General features: G+C 34.7%; 2 protein-coding genes across 2 annotated transcripts in view; both read left to right on the top strand.

The window, feature by feature from the left end:
• LOC100185110 (nexilin) overlaps positions 1–14,061 on the top strand; it is a 14,948-nt gene extending 887 nt beyond the window's left edge. The window contains exons 2-21 of the mRNA XM_002131134.5: positions 645–722; positions 1,086–1,196; positions 2,150–2,239; positions 2,902–3,039; positions 3,150–3,353; positions 4,071–4,247; positions 4,586–4,843; positions 5,173–5,316; positions 5,656–5,859; positions 6,240–6,335; positions 6,803–6,970; positions 7,726–7,932; positions 8,323–8,520; positions 8,894–9,103; positions 9,565–9,759; positions 10,513–10,623; positions 11,039–11,072; positions 11,962–12,131; positions 13,261–13,441; positions 13,845–14,061. Of these exons, the coding sequence (XP_002131170.3) occupies positions 645–722; positions 1,086–1,196; positions 2,150–2,239; positions 2,902–3,039; positions 3,150–3,353; positions 4,071–4,247; positions 4,586–4,843; positions 5,173–5,316; positions 5,656–5,859; positions 6,240–6,335; positions 6,803–6,970; positions 7,726–7,932; positions 8,323–8,520; positions 8,894–9,103; positions 9,565–9,759; positions 10,513–10,623; positions 11,039–11,072; positions 11,962–12,131; positions 13,261–13,441; positions 13,845–13,861 (2,991 nt within the window). The 3' untranslated portion in view covers positions 13,862–14,061. The remainder of the gene's footprint in view (positions 1–644; positions 723–1,085; positions 1,197–2,149; positions 2,240–2,901; positions 3,040–3,149; positions 3,354–4,070; positions 4,248–4,585; positions 4,844–5,172; positions 5,317–5,655; positions 5,860–6,239; positions 6,336–6,802; positions 6,971–7,725; positions 7,933–8,322; positions 8,521–8,893; positions 9,104–9,564; positions 9,760–10,512; positions 10,624–11,038; positions 11,073–11,961; positions 12,132–13,260; positions 13,442–13,844) is intronic.
• An 861-nt stretch (positions 14,062–14,922) lies between these two features.
• LOC100187498 (soluble guanylate cyclase 88E) lies at positions 14,923–24,804 on the top strand. The gene is made up of 17 exons (XM_018813278.2): positions 14,923–15,073; positions 15,770–15,853; positions 16,140–16,288; positions 17,164–17,355; positions 17,966–18,104; positions 18,662–18,784; positions 19,219–19,306; positions 19,467–19,593; positions 19,983–20,112; positions 20,679–20,825; positions 21,159–21,289; positions 21,862–22,034; positions 22,615–22,817; positions 23,175–23,245; positions 23,430–23,544; positions 23,947–24,055; positions 24,421–24,804. The coding sequence occupies exons 1-17, from the start codon at positions 14,954–14,956 to the stop codon at positions 24,657–24,659; spliced, it is 2,340 nt and encodes a 779-aa protein (XP_018668823.1). The 5' UTR covers positions 14,923–14,953; the 3' UTR covers positions 24,660–24,804.
• The last annotated feature ends 289 nt before the right edge of the window (positions 24,805–25,093 follow it).

The raw sequence follows: 25,093 nt of genomic DNA, 5'->3' as shown, positions 1-25,093 counted from the left end.
ATTATAAGATCGTATCTTCACGACTTGTTTACGTGTTAAAGGTGTCCCATTTAACCGCACAGTACTATATATATAGTAGGGTGGAAGAAGGTGGGACAACTTTAGCACATAATATCCAAATATTCTGGTCGTGTTTTAAACAATTAACAAGGGTGCATGGAAGTCGTAAAGGTATAGTTTTATAATTCTTTGAATATTTTTTGTTTACTACTAAATCGGACAAGAAAATGCCATGAAAAGGTGTCCCATCTTTCCCCATCCTACTGTATAATCGTGTAGGAATTAGGAGCGTCTTAAAAATAGCCTTTTGGCGCGCGATATAGGCTGGCGTGTTCGAAGTCTCCTAGTTTGTGTTGATATCTTAACATAATTTTTATTTATCTCTTCGAAAACGATATCTAATTTTTCTATTGTCAGAGCGGAGTTAATGTTAATCGCTTGCTCGTTCGTTATGGCAACAAGCAGTTATAACACGAATGTACAATTGGGTAGCTTGTGCGTATACAAGCCCTTGCGAGTTGCCCACGCGTCTTCGCAGGGCAGCAGAAATGTTGAACCTTCTATGCTTACTTTACAGTGTTAATGCAAACAGTGTGACGTGTTTTAATCTCATCGGTTATTGTGATTTAACTTGTTTTATATAGGAACGGAGACGAGATGATAAGAAACCTATTCGCTTGGTGTCGTCATTGGGCGAAGGAAAATTGGTTGATAAATTCAAGGTTAAGATTTTACTTGGTGCAAATTGGTTTTAAATAAGTGGAGATTTACCTATTGATAAAATGGTGGATGGGAAATTGCCCAATCGGAAAGATTTGTACTTTTTTTTATAGCTTTATTGTTAATGTTTAATTAATGTGAACATTAACCCAACTTGTAATCAGTTTATAAACGAGATTTATTCATATATTGGTCGCAAAATGAAAATCTTCGTTCTTATATTTCATGTAACATTTTTTTTCTTTGAATTTGTTTGCCAGTTATTTTGGCATTTGATAGAAAATACATTTTAAAAGTGTGTCAATATCTACCAAGAATCTATATATTTCTGTTTACGTTTTGGTAATTGTTATCAACAACAAAAGAATGCGATGGGTGAAAAAGAAAATCGAAAGAAATCTCGCGAAAAAATGGAAAAAGATCGAAAACAATCGAAAGAGAAACGGGAAAGAGAAATCGCAAGGTTTCAAGCTGAGGTTCGTATTGGTTGGTCTTGATTGAATGACTAGGTGTCGGTAATTATTTAAATTAAAAAATACGGAAAAACGAACAAAACAGCATTACAAACTACAAAGTGTTAATAAGTGTGAAACAAATTAATTAAATAATAATAATACCTTTCTAAATACATAAAACACTAGTAAAAACATCTTTCCCACATTAGGTCGGTTATATACGCTCTTTCGTTTTGTTTAGTATCGTCGATTCTGTGGTGTAGTGACCGCTGGTGCTGGGTTGGAGCAATTGCCGTTAAGTGTCTTGACCAAAAACACATATGCCTGCAATAGTAGCAGCGCAGAGCCTTGAACCTATTATTTTCATTAGTTGAACACACATAGATGTCTTCATCCATTGGTTTGATCCAGATTTAGGTTTATCCCTATTGTGACAATGCGTTCATTGTAAAGCTATTGCTCCAACATGACTGCAATTTGAGATGCCAGGCTAGTGAATAGTCCTTCCCCTGTTAACCACTAAAAGAGTTACAACCAATTACTGATCCATATAACTACTAACCTCTATAACCACTAGCCCCTGCCCTTGCCCCAAAACGTATAAGTTTATAACCCCTCACAATAAACCTGTACTGCAGTAGTTCTTAAACTTGTTTGTATACTTTACACTTATAACAAAGATACTTATCAAATTTACCCCCAATATGTAATAGGGCGCTCATTTATTAAAAAAAAACGAAAGCAGCTTATTACATCAGTTATATTTAATGCGACAGATGCACTAGCTTTTTGGCAAGAGTTGTTCAATGTCTTGTGAAGTATTACAATTAGCACAATTTTTCTCTGCTGTCAACTGATGTGATTTTTGATTGATAGCTCATTTACCCTCAGGGGTAAAATTTACACAAGTGTAAAAAGTTCTGAAGTACTGTATTATTATGCCTATATAAACTGGGTTTTATATTGCACTGCAGATTGATGCACTTTTAGAAGATGGTCCCGTAGAAGCTCCAAAGAACAAAACAACAAAGACATTTGTTCCTAAATTAAGTGGAACTGTAAAGGTATGTAACTTATAGGTGGTTTGTAATACAATAAATAATACAGTGTAAATATGTTTTTCACTGTAACCGCGATTCCAAAATGGAACGTTTCATGAGTAGTTTATTAAATAAGGTTTAAACAAACTTAAAACGTTTCATAGTAACCTAAAAGAAACAAAGAGTTAAAGTAGCTATAAAGACAACTTAACGCGCACTCTAAAAACTGCAGTACAAATGGCAAGTAACACATGCAAACTGAGTAACGTGGCAAATTAGGAAATACGGGAGAAACGTAGGAATGTTAATTAGAAGCGGCGCACTTAAACGGCATGTAACAATAATAGCAGAGGGAATTCTGCGAAGGAATTCACTGCACAAAACTGTTGTTTTGTCGATATATACTGTCTTTTCGTTTAAAATGCTTCCAAATCTTCGCTGCCGTAATCGAAGAGACAAATAAAGTTATTATTATTATGATTAGTAAAATAAACAACCCAAGTAAAGTAAAAATAAACGCAATTGCTGTTCAGTGTCTTACACAAGAACACATGGGCCCACAACAGTAGGAGCAATGAGCTTTGAACCCACAACCTCTGGGTCAGAAACATGGGTGCTAATCAATGGTGCGACCCCTAAAACCTCCCTGGCTGCGCCACTAGTTGTGCATATGTATTTTTCTGCAGGGAAAGTTTGAGGCTCTGGAAAAGAAGAAACAAGAAGAAGCAAGACTTAAAACTGAAACTGAAAGAAAGAAGAGAAATGAACGAGATTCAAGAGAAAAGAAAAGAATGCAAATTGAGCTGGCAAAGAAAAAGTTAAAAGTAGGTATACGCCCACAATGGTAGCACTAGCAGCAACGAGCTTTGCACCTGTAACCTCTAGCTTTGACTTAGAGGCATGCACGGTAGGCTAACTACTGTGTTCGATGCAGATGAAGGAAGAGGGGAAGTCTTGTGACGAAGAAGAAGAAGAAGATGTAAAGATCATCAAAAGCAAGAGTCCCGGAAAAATCAACATCGATTTTCAAGAGGAAGAGAAAAGAAGAAAAGAGAGAAAATCAAGGAAGTTGGAAATGGAAAAAATGCTCCGGATGAAGGAAGAGATTAGATCTATGAAACAACCAGTACAAAATGAGGTGCGTGTAACGTAGAGTGATTAAGACAATTTAATTTACATAGCATTACACCGTTAGCATTGACAGTAGTATGCTATCAGTTATATGGCCCTGCTTATGGATTATACAAGCAACGGCAGCGTAATGTAATTTCTGCCCTCTATTATTACTGAATGGAACTAACAATAAGTGAGATCACTTGAGCAAATGATAGTTTTAACACAAGTGTCCAATGGCGCAATTACGAATAATTTCGGCTCTGTTTTCACATGCAACATAATGTTTCTAAACTTCAGGAATTTTAATTGCTGCACTATAATTTATAATGTATATAAAATAATTAATGAGTTCACTTAAGCAACTTGAGTTTTAACACAAGTGTCCAACGGTTCATCACGTAAGATTTCTATTCATGTTTTAACAACTGTTGTTTTGTCGCTATTTCCTGTCTTTTCGTTTAAAATATTTCTAAATCTTCGCTACCGTAATCGAAGAGACAAATAAAGTTATTATAGTAGAATGGGGAAAGATGGGATACCTTTAGCGCCCAATATCTAAATATCCTAATCGTGTTTTAAACAATTAACAACGGTTTATTGGAGTCGTGAGGATACGGTTTTATAATTTTTTGAATGTTTGTTGTTTAACACCAAATGGGCCAAGAAAATAGAATGAAAAGGTGTCCCATCTTCCCCTACCCTGCTATATATTTTGGTGCACTACATTCCCAAACTTTAGGAATCAAGTGATGAGGAATACCATGCACAAGATTCACCAACCCCGGCTCCTAAAAAACTTACAACTGATTTTAGCAAGTTGTTAAAAGAACAAGAAAATAAACAGCGAAGTCAAATTGAAGAAGAAAAAAGGAGGAAATTGGAAGAAGAAAAGTTGGCTTTTCGAGCCGCAAGATTGGTAGTTTGATGTCCTAATTATTTTATAGCTCGTTTTACCCAAAACACACATTTAGTTACCACATATCGCTTTTATAGTTTAGTTATTACTTATTAGTTTGTTTTTTGAATAAATGTAATTTACTAATTTATTTATCCTCACATGCATTGAAAAACCAGTCATTATAACACACAGGTGTTATTTTATACAGCTCTTGCCCGCTTACGAGTTACTACGTATGTAACTTGCCTATCCTCACATAGCGGGCAACGACAGTTGTTATAACATGAATGTTCTGTTTTACACATCTCGTACTTGCCTAAGAGTTACTACGTTTTATGATCGCATGTATTTTACAGGCTGCTGGTGAAACAGATGGTGTATCGTCATCATCGTTGCAATCGCAGAGCAGCAGTCCTGAGGTGAGCAGAAAGAAACCTAACAGATTGGCGTCATCTTTCACCAAGTTTGATGTACTGGAAGCGCAGAGGTTTGAGGAGGAAAGAAAGAGAATACAAGAGAAAAGAAATGCGCTCTTGGAGGAGGAGAGAAAAATGTTCGAAAAAACAAAGGCGATGATGAAGGAATGCTCCGACGAGGAAGACAATAAAGCAGAGGTTTGGCCGTGGTGTGACTTAAATTGTCAAATGTAGAACTGAAATCGCGAGCTATGTTATATACACTGTTGTTATATACAATTTTTTACTGTTAAGTCATTGGCGGCACTTTTTAACTGTGAAACGTATGTATTTTCTTAGTAAAACATATTCGTAAAATTTATTAGTTTTTTAGAACGCAGTTTGAGAAATATCAACTGCATTTTAGCTGTTATTTACCCCTATATAATGATGACTTCAGACGTTGAAACAGCTACAAGAAAAATGAATTTACCAGAATATTTTTTATTGGATTAAATCTTCCAGTTGATAAATGCTTTTTATTTCAGACTGTTACTCCAGGAAGACTGAACGCTTCTCTCACAAATTTCGATATTTTTAATCAAAAGAAACTTGAGGAGGAGAGAATTCGACTTCAGGAAGAAAAAAGAAAGTTACTTGAAGAAGAAACGTTTAATTTTAAAAAACACCAGGTTAGATGAATTTATGAATCAAAGAATATCAATTTAAGTTGGTGTAGCGACCACATTTATTTTTTTCCAAATAAATGTTAAAACACACTTACAGTTAAAAACATATTTACATTTATCTTCGATGACAGTTGCAAAGATTTATAAATATTTTAAACAGGAGACAAGATATAGCGACAAAACAACAGTTGTTAAAACACTTACAGTTAAAAACCTATTTACAACTGTTGTTTTGTCGCTATATCCTGTGTTTTTGTTTAAAATATTTTTAAATTTTCGCTACCATAATTAAAGAAACAAATAAGTTTTTATTATATTATATTATTATTATGTTCTTCACAGAATCTTATGGAAAGAGAATCTTCATCAGAAAGTTCTTGCTCCGAAAATAAAGAATCCGAAGAAAATGAAGGTGATGGAAATGAGCGAAAGAAAAAAAAGAAAAATAATAAACTAACTCGAGTTCCGAGTAAATTAGATTATTCGAGAAGGAAGTTTGACGTCTTGGAAAGACAACGAATGGAAGAAGAAAGATTAAAAATCCAGGTTTGTGGGTTGTTGCCCTGGGTGCAACGTTTTTCGCGAATTCCTTCAAAGTCTTTGACTATCAGTGCATACAATGACTGATTTGTATTTTTAAAATTATTCATACAAAACTTTTTCTGTATAAAAATTTTCATATTTTTTTTTGTATAAAAATTTATATATTTTTTGGAAAAAAATTCTTATAATTTTTTTGTAAAAAAAATTCTTTTGAAACTTTTTTTGTATAAAACTTCTTATAGAACTTTTTTTGCAGAATAATTCTTATAATTTTTTCTGTATAACAATTCTTATATATATATATCTTTTTTAATAATTTTAATTTAAAATTTATTTTTGTATTTATTTTAATTTAAAATTTATAAAAAAATGTGTTGTTATAGGAACAGCGCAATAAACTATTAGAAGAAGAAGCGCGTTTTTTTGAAGAAGCAAAGCAACATTATGAAGAAACTTCTGACAGCGAAGATTGCACTCAAGTAAGATTCAATAATATATTAGTAATTTTTTTATCTTTGCCTATATCCTGTTGAATGTTCAGAAATCTTAATCTCAAATAAAGGTATGCCTTGATTTCCTTGCAGTTGTAAGTTACAGAAGATAGTATAGTGACCACGCACCACGCTTATTTTCTTCCAAATGAGTATAAATATCTTTTTACCTGTAGGCTTTTTTTAAAAAGCGTTGTTATTTTGCCAAATTCTATCTTTTTGTTTAAAATATATCTAAATCTTCGCACCCGTACTCGAAGAGACAAAAAAAGTTGTAGTTCTGTGGGGTAAGTTGGGACATCCTTAGCACATGATATCCGAATATCCTAATCATGTTTTAAACAAATAACAATGATCTATTGAAGTGGTAGGGATTTGGTTTTAAAATTCTTAGTTTTAGAATGAAAAGGTGTCTTATCTTCTCCCCCTTACTATATTACTATTATTATTTGTAGCAAACCAGAATTGAGACCTCGCCTGGAAAGTTGGACGGAGGTCGTACCAACTTTGACCGAATTAACATGGAGAGGTTAGAAGAAGAAAGACTTCGGATATTGAAAGAAAGAAATCGTCTTTTGGAGGAAGAAAAAAAACTCATGGACCTTGAAAGAGAAAAGATGAAGGTAAGAATGTAACTTGCTTTATTCTCGCGTGTGGCGAAAAACAGCAGTCGTTATAATACAGGTGTTCTGTTTCCCATCCCCATGCCAGCTTAGTGCCAATATTAGAAGTTTAACTTGTTAGTTATTAAACATAAATGGCTCGTTTGTCTGCTAGGTGTAGCGACCACGCTTATTTTCTTCCAATTAAATGTAAATATGCTTTTAAATGTAAGCGTGTTTTAACAACTGTTGTTTTGTCGCTATATCCTGTGTTTTCATTTAAAATATATTTCTAAATCTTCGCTACCGTAATCAAGGGGACAAATAAAGTTATTATTATATATATTTTTTAGTATTATAGTATATTGTTTTAAAAAAAAAAATTAAAATTAAAATTAGTAATGCATTAGGTATATAACCTAAAAAATGAATGAATAAATGAATGAATGTAACTTACTTTATCCTCGCGTGGCCGGAAAACGACAGTCGTTATAATACGGGTTTAACACCTCGTGCCAGCTTACGAGTTACCATGTATGTTACTTTGTGGGTGAATATTTTTGGGGGGATTTTTTTTTGTATGGCTGATAATTTGGACAACCCATTAATGACCACTGGGTTGGAGCAATTGCTGTTAAGTGTCTTGCCCAAGGACACATACGCCCACAATATTAGCAGCGACGAGCATTGAACCCATTACCTCTGGGTTACGGACAGGTGCGCTAACCACTATGCCACGGCGGTATCAAAAATAAATAGTTATTTGTTCTTTATAGGAAGAACATTCAGACCAAGACGATAAAAACAAAGAAAGCACGAACAGAATAACACGACGCCTTCCAAGCAGATTAAACAAATCTTTCACTGAGTTCGACAAAGTTGAAAGGATGAGAATTAAAGAAGAGCGAGATTCTCTTTTCCAGGAGAAAGCTCGGAAGTTGGAAGAAGAAAGAAGATTGTTTAAAGAAGCTAGAGAGCAAATGGTAGGAATACTTTAAAAAATGACAAAAAATAAAAAGACGCAGAAAATTTAACTAGATGTTATTATCTATATTAAAACACCCAGGACTCTACGTTTTGAGATAAAATCATGTGTTTTTAAAATAAATTTTGTAAATTATTTGTTAAGATATTGTGTAGTATGGTGGGGTAAGATAGGACACCTTTTTATTTATTTTTTCCTAAACAAAGAACATTCACAGAATTATAAAACCGACTCTCGTATTCAAAACTCGATCAGAATATTTGGATATTATGTGCTAAAGGTGTCCCATCATACCCCACCCTACTATATATATTCGCCTAAATGATATCGTAAGTTTTGGCAAAAAATGCATAAAATATTACAGAAAATCCCTTTTAATTTCATCCAGAAAGATGACAGCGACTCTGCTGATGAAGTTAACTCGTCAATGCCATGTCAGCCAAACAAGCTTCCATCTACTCTCACAAACTTTAACGTCATCGAAGGCCAACGTTTGGAGAAAGAGCGTATTCGTCTTCATGAAGAACGAATCAAACAACTTGAAAACGAAATAAAAATATTTGAAGATCAGCGAAAACAGAACCCGGTAATTTGCTGTTACATACAGAGAATTTGTCTGGTGCCGTGGCAAAGTGGTTAGCACGCCGGCCTATAACTCAGAGGTAATGGGTTCAAGGCTGGTCGCTGCTACCATTGTGGGTGGCGTATATGTCCTTGGGCAAGACACTTAACGGCAATTGCTCCAACTCAGGTCACTAGCAGGTTGTCCAAATTATCAGCCGACACAAAAAAATCACTCACAAAGGAGCATGCATAGTAACTCGTAAGCTGGCACGAGGTGTATGAAACATAACACCCGTGTTATAACGACTGTCTTTTTTTCGGCCACGTGAGGATAAGGTAAGTTACAGTCATTCATTCATAGCATCATGTTCTTAATTTTATGATGTTTTTTTTAGGATAGCGTTGATGACGTTACAAGTGCTACGAAAGAGCTTCTGCAGTCAGCTAAGAACTGTCCACGCCCCAAAAAATTAGCGTCATCATTCACTAAATTTGACGTCGTGGAGAAGAAAAGGAGAGAAGAGGAAAGAAAGAGACTGCAAGAGGAGAGAGCTCGGAAATTAGCAGAGGAAAGAAGAATGTTCAAAGAATCCAGAGAACAATTAGTGAGTATATAATATTTTGTTTCATGTCCGTGCGACTTTTCACCCAAGGGTACTGAGTTCTAAACTCAAACTTGCTACTATTGTTGGCTTGTTTTTGGAAGAATGAAACCATCACCTTTATAGTTCTGTTAACGTGGAAGCGGACACTACTGTGTATGAAGCAACTATATATATAATACGTCAACGCATATATTAATAGGTGCTCTAACTCAGAGGTAATGGGTTCAAGGCTACCATTGTGGGCATGTGCGTCCTTGGGCAAGACACTTATGGGCAGTTGCTCCAACCCAGTGGTTACTAATGGGTTGTTTAAATTGTCAGTTATAGATATAAACAAACACCCACTGACTAATATACATGGTAACCCGTAAGCTGGCAAGAGGTGTATGAACGGCTGCGTTTTCCAGCCACGCGAGGATAAAGTACTTTACATTCATTCATTCAGTTATACTGCTTCACAGAATAACCAGAGTGACTCGGAAAAAGAGGATAGCATTTCTTGCGATGCTCCGATAGTTGGGAAGATGGATATCCGCGGGAAAATAGAGGCAGTTGTGAGAGCGCAAGAAGAAGCTGAGAGGAAGAGAATAGAAGAAACAAAGTTTAGTCGGATGACGGGCGAACAACAAGAGATGTACTTGGCCCGACAGCGACAGGTTGTTTAATAATAACTTTTTTAATAATAATAACTTATATTTGTCTCTTCGATTACGGTAGCGAAGATTTAGAAATATTTTAAACTAAAAGACAGGATACAGCGACAAAACAACAGTTGTTAAAACACGCTTACAGTTAAAAACATGTTTACATTTAGTTGGAAGAAAATAAGTGTGGTCGCTATACCTTACGTAACTTTTTGGTGACTTGTTAGCGAAACAATGCCCACTATCTGTTTTTATGTGTTTTAACCTGTATGAGTACTTAATACCGAGACTCCCAGGAAAAATGATAAACATTTTCAGATTCAATTATGTTTTTTTTGTAAAATAGTTATTAAAGGTCACAAATATCTTGCATAAATTATATAAATATTCGTAAACTTGTACATAAACTATATACAGGTTTTGTTTAATTCAATCATACCAATTGATTTGATAGAGGGCACGAAGTTTCCTAAAATTTTACACTTAGCAACATATTTATCACAATCCAGTGCCGTGGTTAAGGGACCTGCCTCTATCCTAATGGTGTTGGGTTCAAGTCTTGCCACTGCTATCATTGTGTCCGTATGTGTCCTTGGCCAGCATAAAAAAAAGAAAAAAATTCAAAAAAACCTTCGAGTTACATTCATGGTAACCTGTAAGCTGGCACGAGGTGTATAAAACAACTGCCGTGTTATAGCGACTGTCGTTTTTTCGGCTATGCGGGTATAAAGCAAGTTACATTCATTCAACATATAACCTTCACAGATCGAGATGCTGCAGCAACAACTTGCATCTGCCAAAGCAGGAGGATATTCCGAGGATTCTGAAGAAGAGGAAAGCGACGATGAATGTTATTATTACTATACAGATGAAGAGGTATAGCGTGTGTGTTAATTTTAGCCACACATTTATTGAAAAAAAAAAAATTTTTTTAATACCCAATTTTTCATTGGCTGATGTTGTTCAGCAGAGGTCTCACCTTTTAAACTTTTTGGACTAAATTGCAATCTCCTAATGAAAAAACACTTTACTTCTTAATCAAAAAAACTTATATGTTAAAAATAGCCTGTGTGTTCTTTTTAATATTTATCAGCAATTGCGATAACCCAACATTGCCGATAATGGGTTTTAGAAATTTTCCGCCATATGTAAAATACATCTATAATGTTAAATAAGTCTAGTATGAGTTAAACAGTTTTCCAGCAGTATTAACAAATTATAACAATCAATTTATGTTATTTAGATTTCCACTTGGATTTTTATTTTAATTAAAAATATTAATCTTTGGTAGGCAGAGGACAGCGAGGAAGAAGATGAAGGAAACGGTTCGTAGTAGTTTTTCAAGAACATTAACGGGTCGTTTACATTTTTTCTTATAAAAGTTAAATACACACATTAAACAATAATGGCTTGTTGTTTGTCTGCAATTTTTTTAAATGCCTGCACTAACTGTGTTTTATGGTGGTGGATTTGGAAATATATATTTTAGTACAAGCTGTTTAACTCGATAATAACTAAACGTGGCTCATTGTCTGATAGGTGTAGCGACCACGCTTATTTTCTTTCAATCAAATGTAAAAATATCTTGCCTTTTCTTTTAAAATATTTTTTAATTTTCGCTACCGCAATCGTAAAAGGTAAATTATTTTTATTAATATTAAAGGAACACTGTATCTAAACTTTGGTAAATTCGGTTTGATAGAATAGAGGAATATAACACTAAGTTACACTATACCTGCAAAAATAATATTAAATCAATTATATTCCCACCCCTGGGATGGTATTCTCGGCTACAGACTGAACTAGTTGCCGTCTAAATTCGATTTTGCGTTTTTAGTTGCCCGACTAAAATTTAGTCAGCAAATTTTAATTTTTAAGTTGATTTAATCAGCCGATAAAAAGTTTTGAGTTGATTTTGACCGACAAACTTATGTAATAAGTAACACAGAAATTTAGAAATTTCGTAGGCCGACTAAACTTGAAAAAACACCGAATAGGTTTTAGTCGGCCAACTAAAAAACGCAGTAACCAATAGTAACCGCGAGTTTAGTCTGTAGCTGAGAACACAACCCTTGTCTATGTTATGTTTAAAGTTATTAAACTTTTTATCTTGTTTCCATGCAACTAGAATTCTTGACCAGAGATTAAATGAGGTTATGACAAAATTTCCTATTATAATTAGATTATCTGTAACATTGTTAACATTGTGATCAGATGGTTCTGACGCTGAAGAAAACTCGGCAGCAAGCGAAAGTGGATGCAGCAATGATTCAGGGGAATATAGTGGGTATCCATACTTTGTTCAAACGCTGAGCAATCTTAAAGTCAAAGAAGGGGACCCGGTCAGATTTGACGCATATATAAATGCAAACCCACACCCAAAGGTGAGTATACCTACGGCAGCGTTTCTTAAATTGGGGTAAATTTACCCCTAAAGGTGGCTGTACACAGTATCCGGAATTCGTCAGTTTTGTCCGGATTTCGCTGCCGCATACGGAATTTAGGAATGGGTTTGCATACGACTTCGTAAGCAAATTCGCATGCCGGATACTGTGTACAGCCACCTTAAGGTAAATTCCTCGTATTTAAGGGGTAAATCAAAATTCGCATCAGTTGACGGGACAGAAAAATTGTGCCAATTGTCATACTTTACCAGGCATTAAACAACTTGTGCCAAAAAGCAAGCTCATCCGTCACATTAAGTATAACTGTAAATTAGTTGTTTTCGCTTTTTTAAATGAACGCCATATTACATATTGGGGGTAAATCTGATCAGTATCTTTGTTAAAAGGGTAAAGCAAATAAACAAGTTTAAGAACCGCTGGTCTAAGGCAAGATACACAATGTTTATATGTTCAATATATATATGACATAGTACACAAAAAATAATCACCTGCAAAGTAAAATACTTGGTAACTCATAAGCTGACATGTATAAAACAATTGAATTTTGTTTTCAATTTCGTTTTCGTTTTCATTTTCGTTTTCATTTTTGTTTTCATTTTCAAATTCGTTTTCATTTTCATTTGAGTCAAATAATGAGTCAAAATGACCCACAAAGTAACTCACTTGGTAACTCGCCAGTGGGCACGGGGTGTATGAAACAGAACACCTGTGGTATAACGACTGTCAGTTTCTGGCAACCTGAGGATAAAGTAAGTTACATTCATTCAATAACAAACAACTTTTTTGTCTATTCGATTACAGTAGCGAAGATTGAAAAAAATTTAAATAAAAAGACAGGGTATAGCAACATAACAACAGTTGTAAAAACTACACGGTGTTTAAATGATCATACACAGAATATAATAATAATAACTTTTTTGTATCGTCAATTACGATAGCAAAGATTGAAAAATATTTTTATTGACAAATTTATTTTTATATTGTAAAGTTATTAATATATTGTATTGTTTTTTTGACACCTAGGTTTTAACTATAAAAGCTGGAATGCCATTTAAGGATAAATAAATACTTATAAAATATAAAGTTGTAACAAAACTTTTTATTCTAGGTCGTTTGGTATTTCAAAGGCAGGGTTATCCGGAATTGCCCAGATTACCAATACATGAACAAAGGGACACAGTATTCACTTTATATGAACGAAAGTTTTGTGGACGATACTGGAGAATTCGCTTGCAAAGCCACTAATGATAAAGGAACGGCCACTAGTAAAGCTTTTCTTTTCGTAAATGGTAGGTTTTTGGTTTTTTATAAATAAATGGGTTTTCAAAAATAAATGAATGTAACTTACTTTATCCTCGCGTGCCCCGAAAACGACAATCGTTAAACACTGGTGTTCTGTTTCACACACCTCGTGCCAGCTTTCGGGTTACCAAGTACGTTACTTAGTGAGTGATTAACACTGTTACATATTCATAAAAATTGGCTAATAAATGTTTTGATGTCCTATTTAGGGTATATAATTAGTACCATAAATTTAGTTTAGATATTAAATATATAGTGGGGTGGGGGAAGACGGAAATAAAAAAGTATCCCATCTTCCCCCACCATACTATATAATATAATGATGATTAAGATATATTGTATATCTTTATGTTTTTAGACTTTCTAATTTCTAACTTTTGACTTCTTTAGAAATTGAAGAAGAATGATTCGTTCGGTGAGATAAAAACTTGGTATAATTGCTGTCAGTTCTCACTTCTATACAACATTATGCTGTTGACACAACCAGTATTATTATGATGGTGATATCTTTAAGAAATTGATCGCCAAGAATTTGTTTCCTAAAAATATTGTGCATGGTATTACACATTTGAATATACCAATAAAATAAAATACACGACTGGTTTTACTTAATTGCTTCTGTTACTGTAATGCTTGGAAACAAATTTGTGCCACGGCGCCGGACGTATGTGTCCTTGAGCAAGACACTTAACGGCAATTAAAACCCAGCGTTCACTAATGGGTTGTCAAAATTATCAGCCACACATACAAAAAATAGGAAAAATCCCCAACAAAGTAACATACTTGGTAACTTGTAAGCTGACACGAGGTGTATGAAACCGAGCACTGGTGTTTAACGACTGTCGTTTTCGGCCACGTAAGGATAGAGTCAGTTATATTTATTCACAAAAAAAATGTGTTGAAAATCAGTGAAATAGATTGATGAATTCTGTTACTCCGCTACAATCATTTACCGTTGGTAATATGCGATGTAATGTGGGAGAAGACGTGACACCTTTAGTACATAATATCCAAACATTCTGAACGTTTTTAAACAATTAACAACGGTCTATAAGAGTCGTGAAGAGATACCGTTTTATATTTCTTTGAATGTTCTTTGTTTATCACCAAATGGGACGAGAAAACGGAATGAACAGGTGTCCCGTCTCCCCCCACCCTACTATATATATTACTACTCCATACACCTCTTGCCAGTTTACGAATTACCAAATATGTTACTTTGCGGTTGTTTTTTTGCATCTTTCATTTTTTATGTATGACTGATAATTTGGTCAACCCATTAGTGGCCGCTGAATTGGTTCGCACAAGCGTCTGTGTTTGACGTTTATTGCTGTTGCAAACATGTGTTATATTGTGGCTTGAGTTGAAATGTCTTGTCAATCGCAGGCGTCCAATAAACCGAATATCATTAAAAGCCAATATATAATAAGACCGGACCTGCCGGTTCATTTTTATTGTCGCCAAAATATTTTAGCCGCAATATAATCCATTACCGCAATATGTATGGACTTGTGTTAAAAAGCGTGGTTGAGTGCGTCGAATTGGAATGGGGCGTCGCTATTTGGAATCAAATGGCAAAGAAGATAGGAATTGGAGGTGTCGGTTTCTCTATTCATAAAGTAAGTCACGTCACTAGTATAGAGTACCGTGGGGGAAGATGGGACAACTTTAGATATTTAAATATCCTGATCGTGTTTTAAACAATTAACAACGGTCCATGGAAGTCGTGAGGATACATTTTTATAATTCGTTGAATGTTCTTTGTTTACTACCAAATGAAAAGAGGAAACTAAAGGAAAAGGTGTCCCATCTTCCCCCACCCTACTATATATAGTTAAAATCACGAAAAAGTTTAAGTATGTTTTAATAATTGTTAAAATTAAGAACTTATAGTAATTTGCGAGTAAAAATCAAAAAAGAGTAAAAATCAACATTCGTGTTATAACGACTGTCGCCGGCTGCGCGAGAATAAAGTAAATTACATTCTTTCATTCATATACATATATTATAGTAAGGTGGGGTACGTTGGGACGCGGGGCAAGTTGGAACGTTTTTTTATAAAATAAATTGTTTTAATCTATTTCTTTAGTGTATTGTATTTTGGGTTCTGAAAATTTGAGCAATAATAGTTCCTTAGGTGTCCCATTTTACCCTCTCTCTGCTATATATGTATATGTTTATGGTTCCATTTCATGGGCTACAATTCACATATACTATTCATGTTAATCAATGAAGTTACATAATGCCCAATTAAGATCCTGCATCAATTTGCATGTATATGAATTTCAGAGACAATAAAAAACGTTCTACAACAGGTTTACGATGAAAACTTGATGGCAATTATTGCAGAGTCTGTCGCGTGTGAAGTGGATTGTCCTGAGAGTGAAATAATGTTTAAGGTAAAAAACTTTATATACTTCGTATTTTTTTGTAAAAAAATGCTTGTTTGATATATCAAAATCAAATATCAATAATTTGACAAGCCGCTGTTTTTCCTGATTTTTAATTGTCGTCTGCGTCGACTGCTACACGAGGGCAGTTGAGTAGTAACTTTATTCGTCTCTTCGATTACGGTAGCAAAGATTAAAAAATATTTTAAACGAAAAGACAAGATATAGCGACAAAACAACAGTTGTTATTTTTTTTATATTCACTTATATATTTCATAATCTATGTTTCATTCAGTTTGGGGCTCATTTCATGACATTCGTGACACGTTACGGATACGACCAGATCACTTCTGTGTTGGGGAGAAAATTGTGCGATTTCATTAACGGTTTGGATAACTTGCACGATTACATAAGCAACTTATACAAAGACATTAAGCCACCAAGGTTTGTTAACTTGTACTATTAAATTTAAGCGCGCCTACCTCTAACTTAGAGGTAATTGGTTCAAGGCTTGTCGCTGCTACCACTGTGGGCCTATGTGTTCTCGGGCAAGACATTTAACGGGAATTGCTCCAACCCAGTGGTCACTAATGTGTCAAAATTATCAGCCATATTTACAAAAGATTAACAAAGCTGCATAAATAGGCTATAAAATAAAAATTTATATATTTTTAAAGATAAAGAAAACATTAGTGTTAAAAATAACACACATTTTACATAAAATTACATAAACAACTACCACAAAGTAAAAAAAAACAGTTAAAAAATTACTTTGTAAAACTCCATAGGATTTCCAATGAAATAAATAACAAACTTTATTTTTTCTCTATCTGTTCGAGTTCAACTGCCTTTTTTATTTAAAAAAATATTTATGGTACTTTAGGTTGCACTTGAGCATCAATTAACTTGTTCAATTTTTCTGTTAGTTTGCCTTTTTAAGTTTGGAATTATTTGAAAGCTGAAGCAGTTTCTCCCATTGTGTTAATATGCATTAGTTTTTACCCAGTTTTGATTTTTGGTGGGTATGCTTCTTTAATTAAGTTCGTCGCTGCTATCATTTTGGACGTATGTGTCCTTTGGCAAGGAACTAATCGGCAAAAATTATCTGTCATACATAAAAAAAGAACAAGTTCAAAAAAATAATCACCAACAAAGCAACATACATAATAACTCATAAACTGGCATGAGATGTATGAAACAGACATTGGTTTTAATAACGACTTTTCGGTCACACGATAAAGTAATTATAAATCATTATTATAGAAATTATAGAAATGGTAAAGTAATTACAATCATTGATAGCAATATTTTGATGGTAGTTTCTATGTCGAAAAAGAGGATGATGAAGGGTTGGTTTTCCATTACAATACTTCACGAAAATATGTTGGTTATGTTCACTATGTGCGCGGACTCATTCACTCAGCAGCTGTTATGTATTATGAACTACAAGATGTTAAAGTTGAAACTTTGAAACAAGAAGTTCTTGGTGAAGTAATGCATAGTGTATTGAGGTGAGAAAGAAACACAACTTTAATATTTAATTCAGCCCGCACCTTGGCAAAGTGGTTAGCACGCCTGACTGTAACCAATAGGTAATGGGTTCAAGGCTTGTCGCTTCTACCATTGTGGGGTATGTGTCCTTGGACAAGACACTTAACGGCAATTGCTCCAACACAGTGGTCATTATTGGGTTCTCCAAATTATCAGCCCTAAATAAAAATGAAAAAATCACGCCAAAAAATAATCACCTACAAAGTAACACACATGGTAACTCATAGTCTTGCACGAGGTGTATGAAACAGAACACTCGTGTTATACGACTGTCGTTTTCCGGCTACACGAGGATAAAGTAAGTTACATTCATTCATTCACATTCGGAAAAAGACAATGTTATGTGTGTTTTACTTTGCAATTAAATTATTAAATAAACAATAAATTATCAAAAAAACAATACTCCTTTAACCAGTAACCAAGGCCCGTTTTAAAATGTTCCTTAGGTCTAACTAATAACTTTTAAAGTCACGTGTTTGTGTTCAGAATTTACATTTAATATGCCTGGAAATTTCACTGGTTACTAGGTAAAGTATAAACCAAACAAACTTATACTTTTGATAAATACAGGGTGACTTATCAAAACTGTACCGTTCGAAAGCAAGATCCTTGGTTGCCAGCTTTATCAAAACTACGTTCTATTACACCAGTGAGCGTGAACAGCGATATTGTTTTTGATACTTTTCCTTTTTCCATCATTTTTGACGAAGTAAGTTTTTTTTCAAATTTTTTTAGTTTTTTTTACTTGATTTATTAAACCAAAAATTACTTAATCAATATCTAACAGTTAACACTAAGACATTCTCCCATAAATTCTTAAGTCTGACGCCACAACCCAGGGGTAAAGGGTTCAAGGCTCTTGGCTGCTACCGTTTTGGTCGCATGTGTCCTTGGGCAAGACACTTAATGGCGATTGCTCCAACCCAGTGGTTACTAAATGGTTGTCCAAGTTTTTTCGGTGTTTTATTTACTATTATTAAATAACGGCTTTTATAGTTCTGGAATCTGGATACCTGGAAACTCATGTGAAACTTAATATAGTAGAATTTACCATACATATATATATATATAGATATATATGTTTTGTTTATTTATTGAATATTCTCTTTCACCAGAAGTTTTTTTACCAAACTTTAACAAGAAATACATGTTCTTTCAAAAATATGGTTGATTTATTTAAATAATGTTCTTTTTTACCAGTTTTTTTAGCCTAGTTTTACAAGAACTATATGTTCCGTTTATTTATAACCTCCTGTTGTATTGCAGACAATGCAGGTAGTAACGTGTGGTGTGGGAGTTGTAAAAACCTTTCCGACTCTCATTGGAAAGAAGATAACCGACTTTTTTGTTCTTACCAAACCAATAGGAGTTGACCTTACTTGGAATTTCGTGAGTTGCTCTAACAAAAAAATAAAAAAAAAACAGCGAACTTGAACAAAAGTATAGAAAAATAGAATTATATATTTTAAATAATTAAAACATTTTTTTTGTAAACTGAACATATGACGAGAAAGATGAGACATCCTTTTACTATGTTGGCACATGCCAAGAATATGCAAACGCTAGCGGAGCATCTAACCTTGACCGAGCTGTCAAAACAAGATCTCCCAACCATTACCATTAAAGCCCTTGTCGCCTACCTTCGGGGAAGCGCCGGGCTCCTTAAACTGGTGAGGTTCATGCGGTAGCACCCTGGGTGTTGGGGTAATAGGCCAATCCTGGCCTAAATCTTATGACCCATAGCGTGCTACATTGCGGGACCTTACCCATATAGAATAGAAATTAAACATGCCATTTACATTTGTAACATACATTACTTACAGATGAAAAACAGACCTGTTAATGTATTGGTTGAATTGACGTCGACTGTAGCTTTGTGGGCAGAATACGAAGAATATCTGCGATCGCAAGGCAAGCTATGAATTTTATTTAAAAATATATTTTTGTGTTAAATCGCATTTTAACTTGCACTAAAATCGCTGTATCCTGTCCTTTTGTTTAAAATAATTTGAAATTTTTTGTTACCATAACTAAAGACACAAATACAGTTGTTACTAATATTAATTTGCAGAGATATTGGATACGGAGCATCCCCCACTACCACCCAAACAAAGAGATGACTCGGTTTCATTGAAGCTCAGAGGGACTACGGATTATCTTGGAAGTTGGAACGCGGTCATCTTCATGTGCACGCCAATGTAACAAAGTTATCAATATTTAAAATCATGCATTAGCGGTTAATTTATCATATATAGTAGGGTGGGGGGAGACACCTTTAGCTCATAATATCCAAACTTTTCATTCTATTTTCCAGTCACATTTGGTAGTAAACAAAGAACATTCAAAGAATTATAAAAGCGTATCCTCACGACTCCCATGGACCGTTGTTAATTGTTTAAAACACGATTATGAATCTTAGGACATTTGGATATTATGTGCTAAAGGTGTACCATCTTTCCTCACCCTACTATATACCATAAAAATAACCGAAACGTCGTGACTCGTAAAAGCGCACCCACTCGCATGCTACAACTCTGCACTGCCAGTCACCAAAAAATTTGACAGTTAAACAAATGTTTTGTATTAGCTTTGACAATATGGACGTTATGATGGACGTTGGTTTATACATCAGCGATCTCAGTTTTCAAGATTCCCTTCAGATGTTGTTGATGACGGGTCCACAGCAATCTGCTGAGCTTAAACTAGCTTTGGACATGGTTTGTAAAAATATGTACATTAGGGTGGGGCAAAATGGGACACAAAGCAAAAAAACAATATTTACAAAAATAAACTATTTGGCCGTCATTCTATTATTTAATAGGTATTTGTTGTACAAGATTTAAAAATAGTGTCCCGCATTACCCCGTGTCCCATCTTACCCCACCCATTATACAGCTAATATAGAAAACCATGTGTATTTTTTGTGTATTATCAATCATCTATTACATTTTGGTTTTAAAGATGGTTTACATTTCAATAAAACGACTTGTTATGTTTTAAAACTAGGCCACATGTATGTATTGCTATTGTTTTGAGATAATTATTAAACGCAAATCTGTCAGCATGTTGGAACCTGCCTTTTACCCAGAGGTAATGGGTTCAGGCCTTGTCACTGCTACCAATACCATTGTTGGCGAATGTGTCCTTGGGAAAGACATTTAGCGGCAATTGCTCCAACCCAGTGGTCACTAATGGGTTGTCCAGATTATAAGCCACGTAAAATAACCATTTACTTTCCTGTGGGATTACAAAAATGTTACCTAACCCTCGTATTTTTCGGCAGGAACAAGCAAAGACGTCGAAACTCGCTGACACTTTGGCAGAACTTGAAAAAGAGAATCAAAAAGCTGAAACCATTGTATTTTCTATGATTCCAAAAGAAATTGCTGTCAGGCTGAAGAAGGGAGAAAGTGCCGTCAGCATTGCAGAGGTAAAATTTTGTCATTTGTCATCTTTTAGGAAAATAAATTTAATTTGTTTTTAATTGTAAGTGTGTTTTAACATCTGTTGTTTTGTTGCTATATCCCGTTTTTGGTTTAAAATATGTTTAAATCTTCGCTACAGTAATTGAAGAGACAAATAAAGTTATAATTATTATTTTTTTTCATTTTGTAAAGTTTCACACTATTGTTCTTTAAAACTATTGTAGAGTGTAGAATGATTATATAAATAATTTTTTTTTTAAATTAACAGATCCCTACCAGTATGTTGTTTTTGGGTAAAAATATTAAGATTCCGATTAATATTAAAATTTTTTTTACAGGTGTTTGAAAATGTTACAGTCCTTTTCAGTGATGTGGTTGGTTTTACAAACATTTGCACACGAATAACACCAATGGAGGTTATCGCTATACTTAACAAGATATACACTGTGTTCGACACCCTGTCTGAAAGGTATATAATAGAATGTAATCATAAGACTTTTTGTATATCATTAGGCAGCAATATAAACGAATGTAACTTACTTTATCCTTGCCTGGCTGAAAAACGACAGTTGTTATAACACAGATGTTCATACACCTTGTGCCAGTTCTCGAGTTACCATGTATATTACTTTTTTACTTTTTAAATGCCACTCTTTTTACACTTTTTGCCCATAGTGTGGGTAAAACAACTATTGTTTTTCCATTGATTTCTATCTCTTTGTTTTTTAAATAACATGTTCTTAAATGAATGAATGTAACTTGCTTTATCCTGGCGTTGCCAAAAATGAGTCATTATAACACGAGTGTTCTCTTTCATACACTTCCACCTGACGAGTTTATGTGTGGCTGATAATTTGAACAACCTATTAGTGACCACCGGGTTTGAGCAATTGCCGTTAAATGTCTCGCCCAAGGAAAAATACGTTCACAATGGTAGCAGCGACAAGCATTGAACCATTACCTTTCGGTTAGAGGCAGGCATGCTTACCAGGGCCCCAGACTTTTATTCTTTGTAAAAATAAAAATTATGTTTTTTGTAAGGTATGGTGTCTTTAAAGTGGAGACAATTGGGGACGTGTACATGGCTGTTTCTGGTGCACCAGTGCGTACACCTCTACATGCTCAACGTATATGTGATATGGCACTTGAAATGCAAACAGGAATCAGCCATGTCAAGAATCCGGTTGGTGGGGGATGCATTCCAATCAGAATCGGTAGGAAAATTTTATTTTATTATTAAAGTTGGAAAAATTAGCAATTAATATCCAAACATGCCGCCAATAGTTGCTTTTTAGTCCATTTTATATTCCTGTTAATTTTGTCAGCCTACTACTTCAAAGAGTTAATAGCTGTGTTTTACACACGCCCAAATTGAGCCTAAAACCTGGTATCTTCTAAAGGTGTTTCCGCTGATAACTGATTTTTTATATTCCTGTTAATTTTGTCAGCCTACTACACTCCCAAAGAGTTAATATCTGTTTTGCATACTCCCAAATTGAGTCTCAAACCTGGTATCGTCTAAAGGTGTTTCTGCTGATAATTGCTTTTTTATATTCCTGTTAATTTTGTCAGCCTACTACTTCCAAAGAGTCAATATCTGTTTTTGCGCACGCCCAAATTGAGCCTCGAACCTGTGGTATCCTCTAATTGCTTTTTTTATATTTCTGTTAATTTTGTCAGCTTATTATAGTCCAAAAAGTCGATATCCTTTATTTTGCGCACGCCCTAATTGAGTCTCGGACCTGGTAACCTTTAAAAGCGTTTGACTTCACCACTAAGCCATTTATGTTCCAGGCATCCACTCTGGGGGTGTGGTTGCTGGGGTTGTGGGAAGAAAAATGATCCGATATTGTTTGTTTGGAGACACTGTCAATACAGCATCTCGACTTGAAAGCACTGGGAAAGGGAGAGAAATTCATGTCAGCAAGTCGGTATATGATCTTGTTTACCGAACCGATGATTATATATTTGACTCACGGGGAGTGGTTTACATTAAGGTAAATGTGATGTATGTATATATAGTATTGTGGAGAAAGATAGGTCACCTTTAGCACCTAATATCTTATTATACTGATCGAGTTTTATTAATTAACACTGGTGACTGGTCTACCGAAGTCGTAAGGATGCGGTTTTATAATTCTTTAAATGTTCTTTGTTTACTACCAAATGGGACTAAAAAATAGATTGAAAGTTGTCTCATCCTTCCCCACCCTATACTATATTAAACATTATTTAAAAGAATGTTTTATTTAGAAAATTTTATTCTATGTACCTTTATTTCTAACTCCATTTGTTATACAATAGATTTCTTAAACAAATATTTGACATAGTCTCTTTAAACTAAACCATTGTAGGGAAAGGGTCAAATGAGAACGTTCTGGTTAAAGGCAAAGAAAGGGAAGGTCATTTCTATTCCCGGTTCGAGGTAAATTATAAATTTAAAAAAATGTATGAATGAATGTAATTTACTTAATCCCCGCGTGGCCGGAAAACGACAGTCGTTATAACACAGGTGTTTATACACCTCGTGCCAGCTTACAAGTTACCATGTATGTTACTTTGACAATAATTGATATAATGCTTGTTAAATTGGATTTTTTGTTTTGTAGTTTATTAGATCAACGATCCATCAACTCCAAGGCTCATAGTAAAACTATTGAAGGAACGGGTTTGATTGAGAAGGCAAATTATCAACCTGATATAAAAAAACTTGATGATTCTCTTGTAAGTAACTTAAGACTGAATGATTGAATGGATTTTTGAATGAATGAATCTTACTTTATCCTCGCGTGGCTGGAAAATGGCAGTCGTTATAACACCGGTGTCCATACACCTCGTGCCAGCTTACGAGTTACCATGTATGTTACTTTTTGGGTGATTTTTTTATGTATGGCTGATAATTTGGACAACTGATTAGTGACCACTGGGTTGGAGCAATTGCCTTTAACTGTCTAGCCCAAGGACACATACGCCAACAATGGTAGCAGCGTCGAGCCTTAAACCCATTACCTCTGGGTCACAGGCAGGCGCGCTAACCAGTATGTCACGCCGTTGACTGATCTTTGAGTTGGTGTGTAATGGAATATTTATAGCTTTGTTACTAAAATCTATAATACCATAATTTAGAGCTTCAGCAAAGCTGTTGAGAAAATCGTGTATCGACAAACAAACGACATGAAAAATTATCAGGAGGAAAATTATCCAAAAGCAGAAAAAGCCATGAGACAACTGAAAGGTTAGTAATGACTCGGTTTAACAAAAGTTCCTACAACTTCAACTTAAGAGTGTAACTTACTTTATCCTCGTGAGGCCAAAAAACGACAGTCGTTATAACACGGGTGTTCACTGTTCATACACCTTGTGTCAGCTTATGGGTTACCATGTATGTTACTTTGTAGGTAACTTTTTTGGGGGGGAGTTTTTAATTTTTTTTTATAAATCGCTGATAAGTTAGACAACCCATTAGTGACCACTGGGTTGAACCAATTGCGGTTAAGTGTCTTGCCCAAGGACACATACGGCCATTTCCTTATCTTGTGAGCTTAGGATTTTTCGATATCAATTTTATGAGGATAAATATTTAATAAGAAATTGTTCTAGTTGAAGAATGCAAAAAGGCACCTACAATTACCAACGCACACAAGAATTCAACTTCCAGTTCACCAGAAGTGGTAGAAGATGCCGCTAAGGAAAAAGATCGAGCAGAAAAAGTGCCGCAGCTAACACCTAGTTGTCGGAACCCAACAGAAACAGCAAGTCACGCCACTCCACCAGTTGAGACGGGCAACCCCTGGCAATCTGAAGCGTCTTCAGTGCACGATCTACTCTTGCCATTATAATGTTTTTGCTAAGTCAACTTAGTTTAAGAAATGTAATATACACTGAGCCGTAAAATAAGTTCCTGTAAATACTCAAATGTAATTCATGTTATGTATATGTTGGGTGCATTTACGCCATAACAAAATACATTGTCAATAGAACCAATTTGTTTTCTGTTTTACCTGGACTTTAGCACAGGTGGTAATAAATCATTAAAATTTCTACAGCATTCGTTTAAAAAAGTAACACTCGGTGTTAAATAGAATATATACAACATTTTTTCAGCGGCTGAAACAAAGCAAAATAATAAAATGTTAATTTTGAATGCTCGCTGAATTAATCTGCCCATTTTTTAGTTTGCGAATTACTAACGAAAAACGTTACGCACAGTGTGCAAATGGAACAATATGCTTACATTGTCTTGCTGTCTGGCGCCGTGGCAAAGTGGTTAGCG

This window comes from Ciona intestinalis, chromosome 9 (assembly GCF_000224145.3).
Source record: "Ciona intestinalis chromosome 9, KH, whole genome shotgun sequence".
In the NCBI taxonomy this organism is placed as follows: Eukaryota; Metazoa; Chordata; class Ascidiacea; order Phlebobranchia; family Cionidae; genus Ciona; species Ciona intestinalis.
This window is presented reverse-complemented; position numbering and strand designations above follow the sequence as displayed.

Bases quoted from the DNA above. Each gene is read 5' to 3' on its own strand.
- LOC100187498 (XM_018813278.2), top strand. From the start codon at position 14,954: ATGTATGGACTTGTGTTAAAAAGCGTGGTTGAGTGCGTCGAATTGGAA. The intron at 19,307-19,466 runs GCAAGCTATGAA...ATTAATTTGCAG, and splicing joins AGAATATCTGCGATCGCAAG to AGATATTGGATACGGAGCAT. The intron at 22,818-23,174 runs GTAAATGTGATG...AAACCATTGTAG, and splicing joins GGGGAGTGGTTTACATTAAG to GGAAAGGGTCAAATGAGAAC.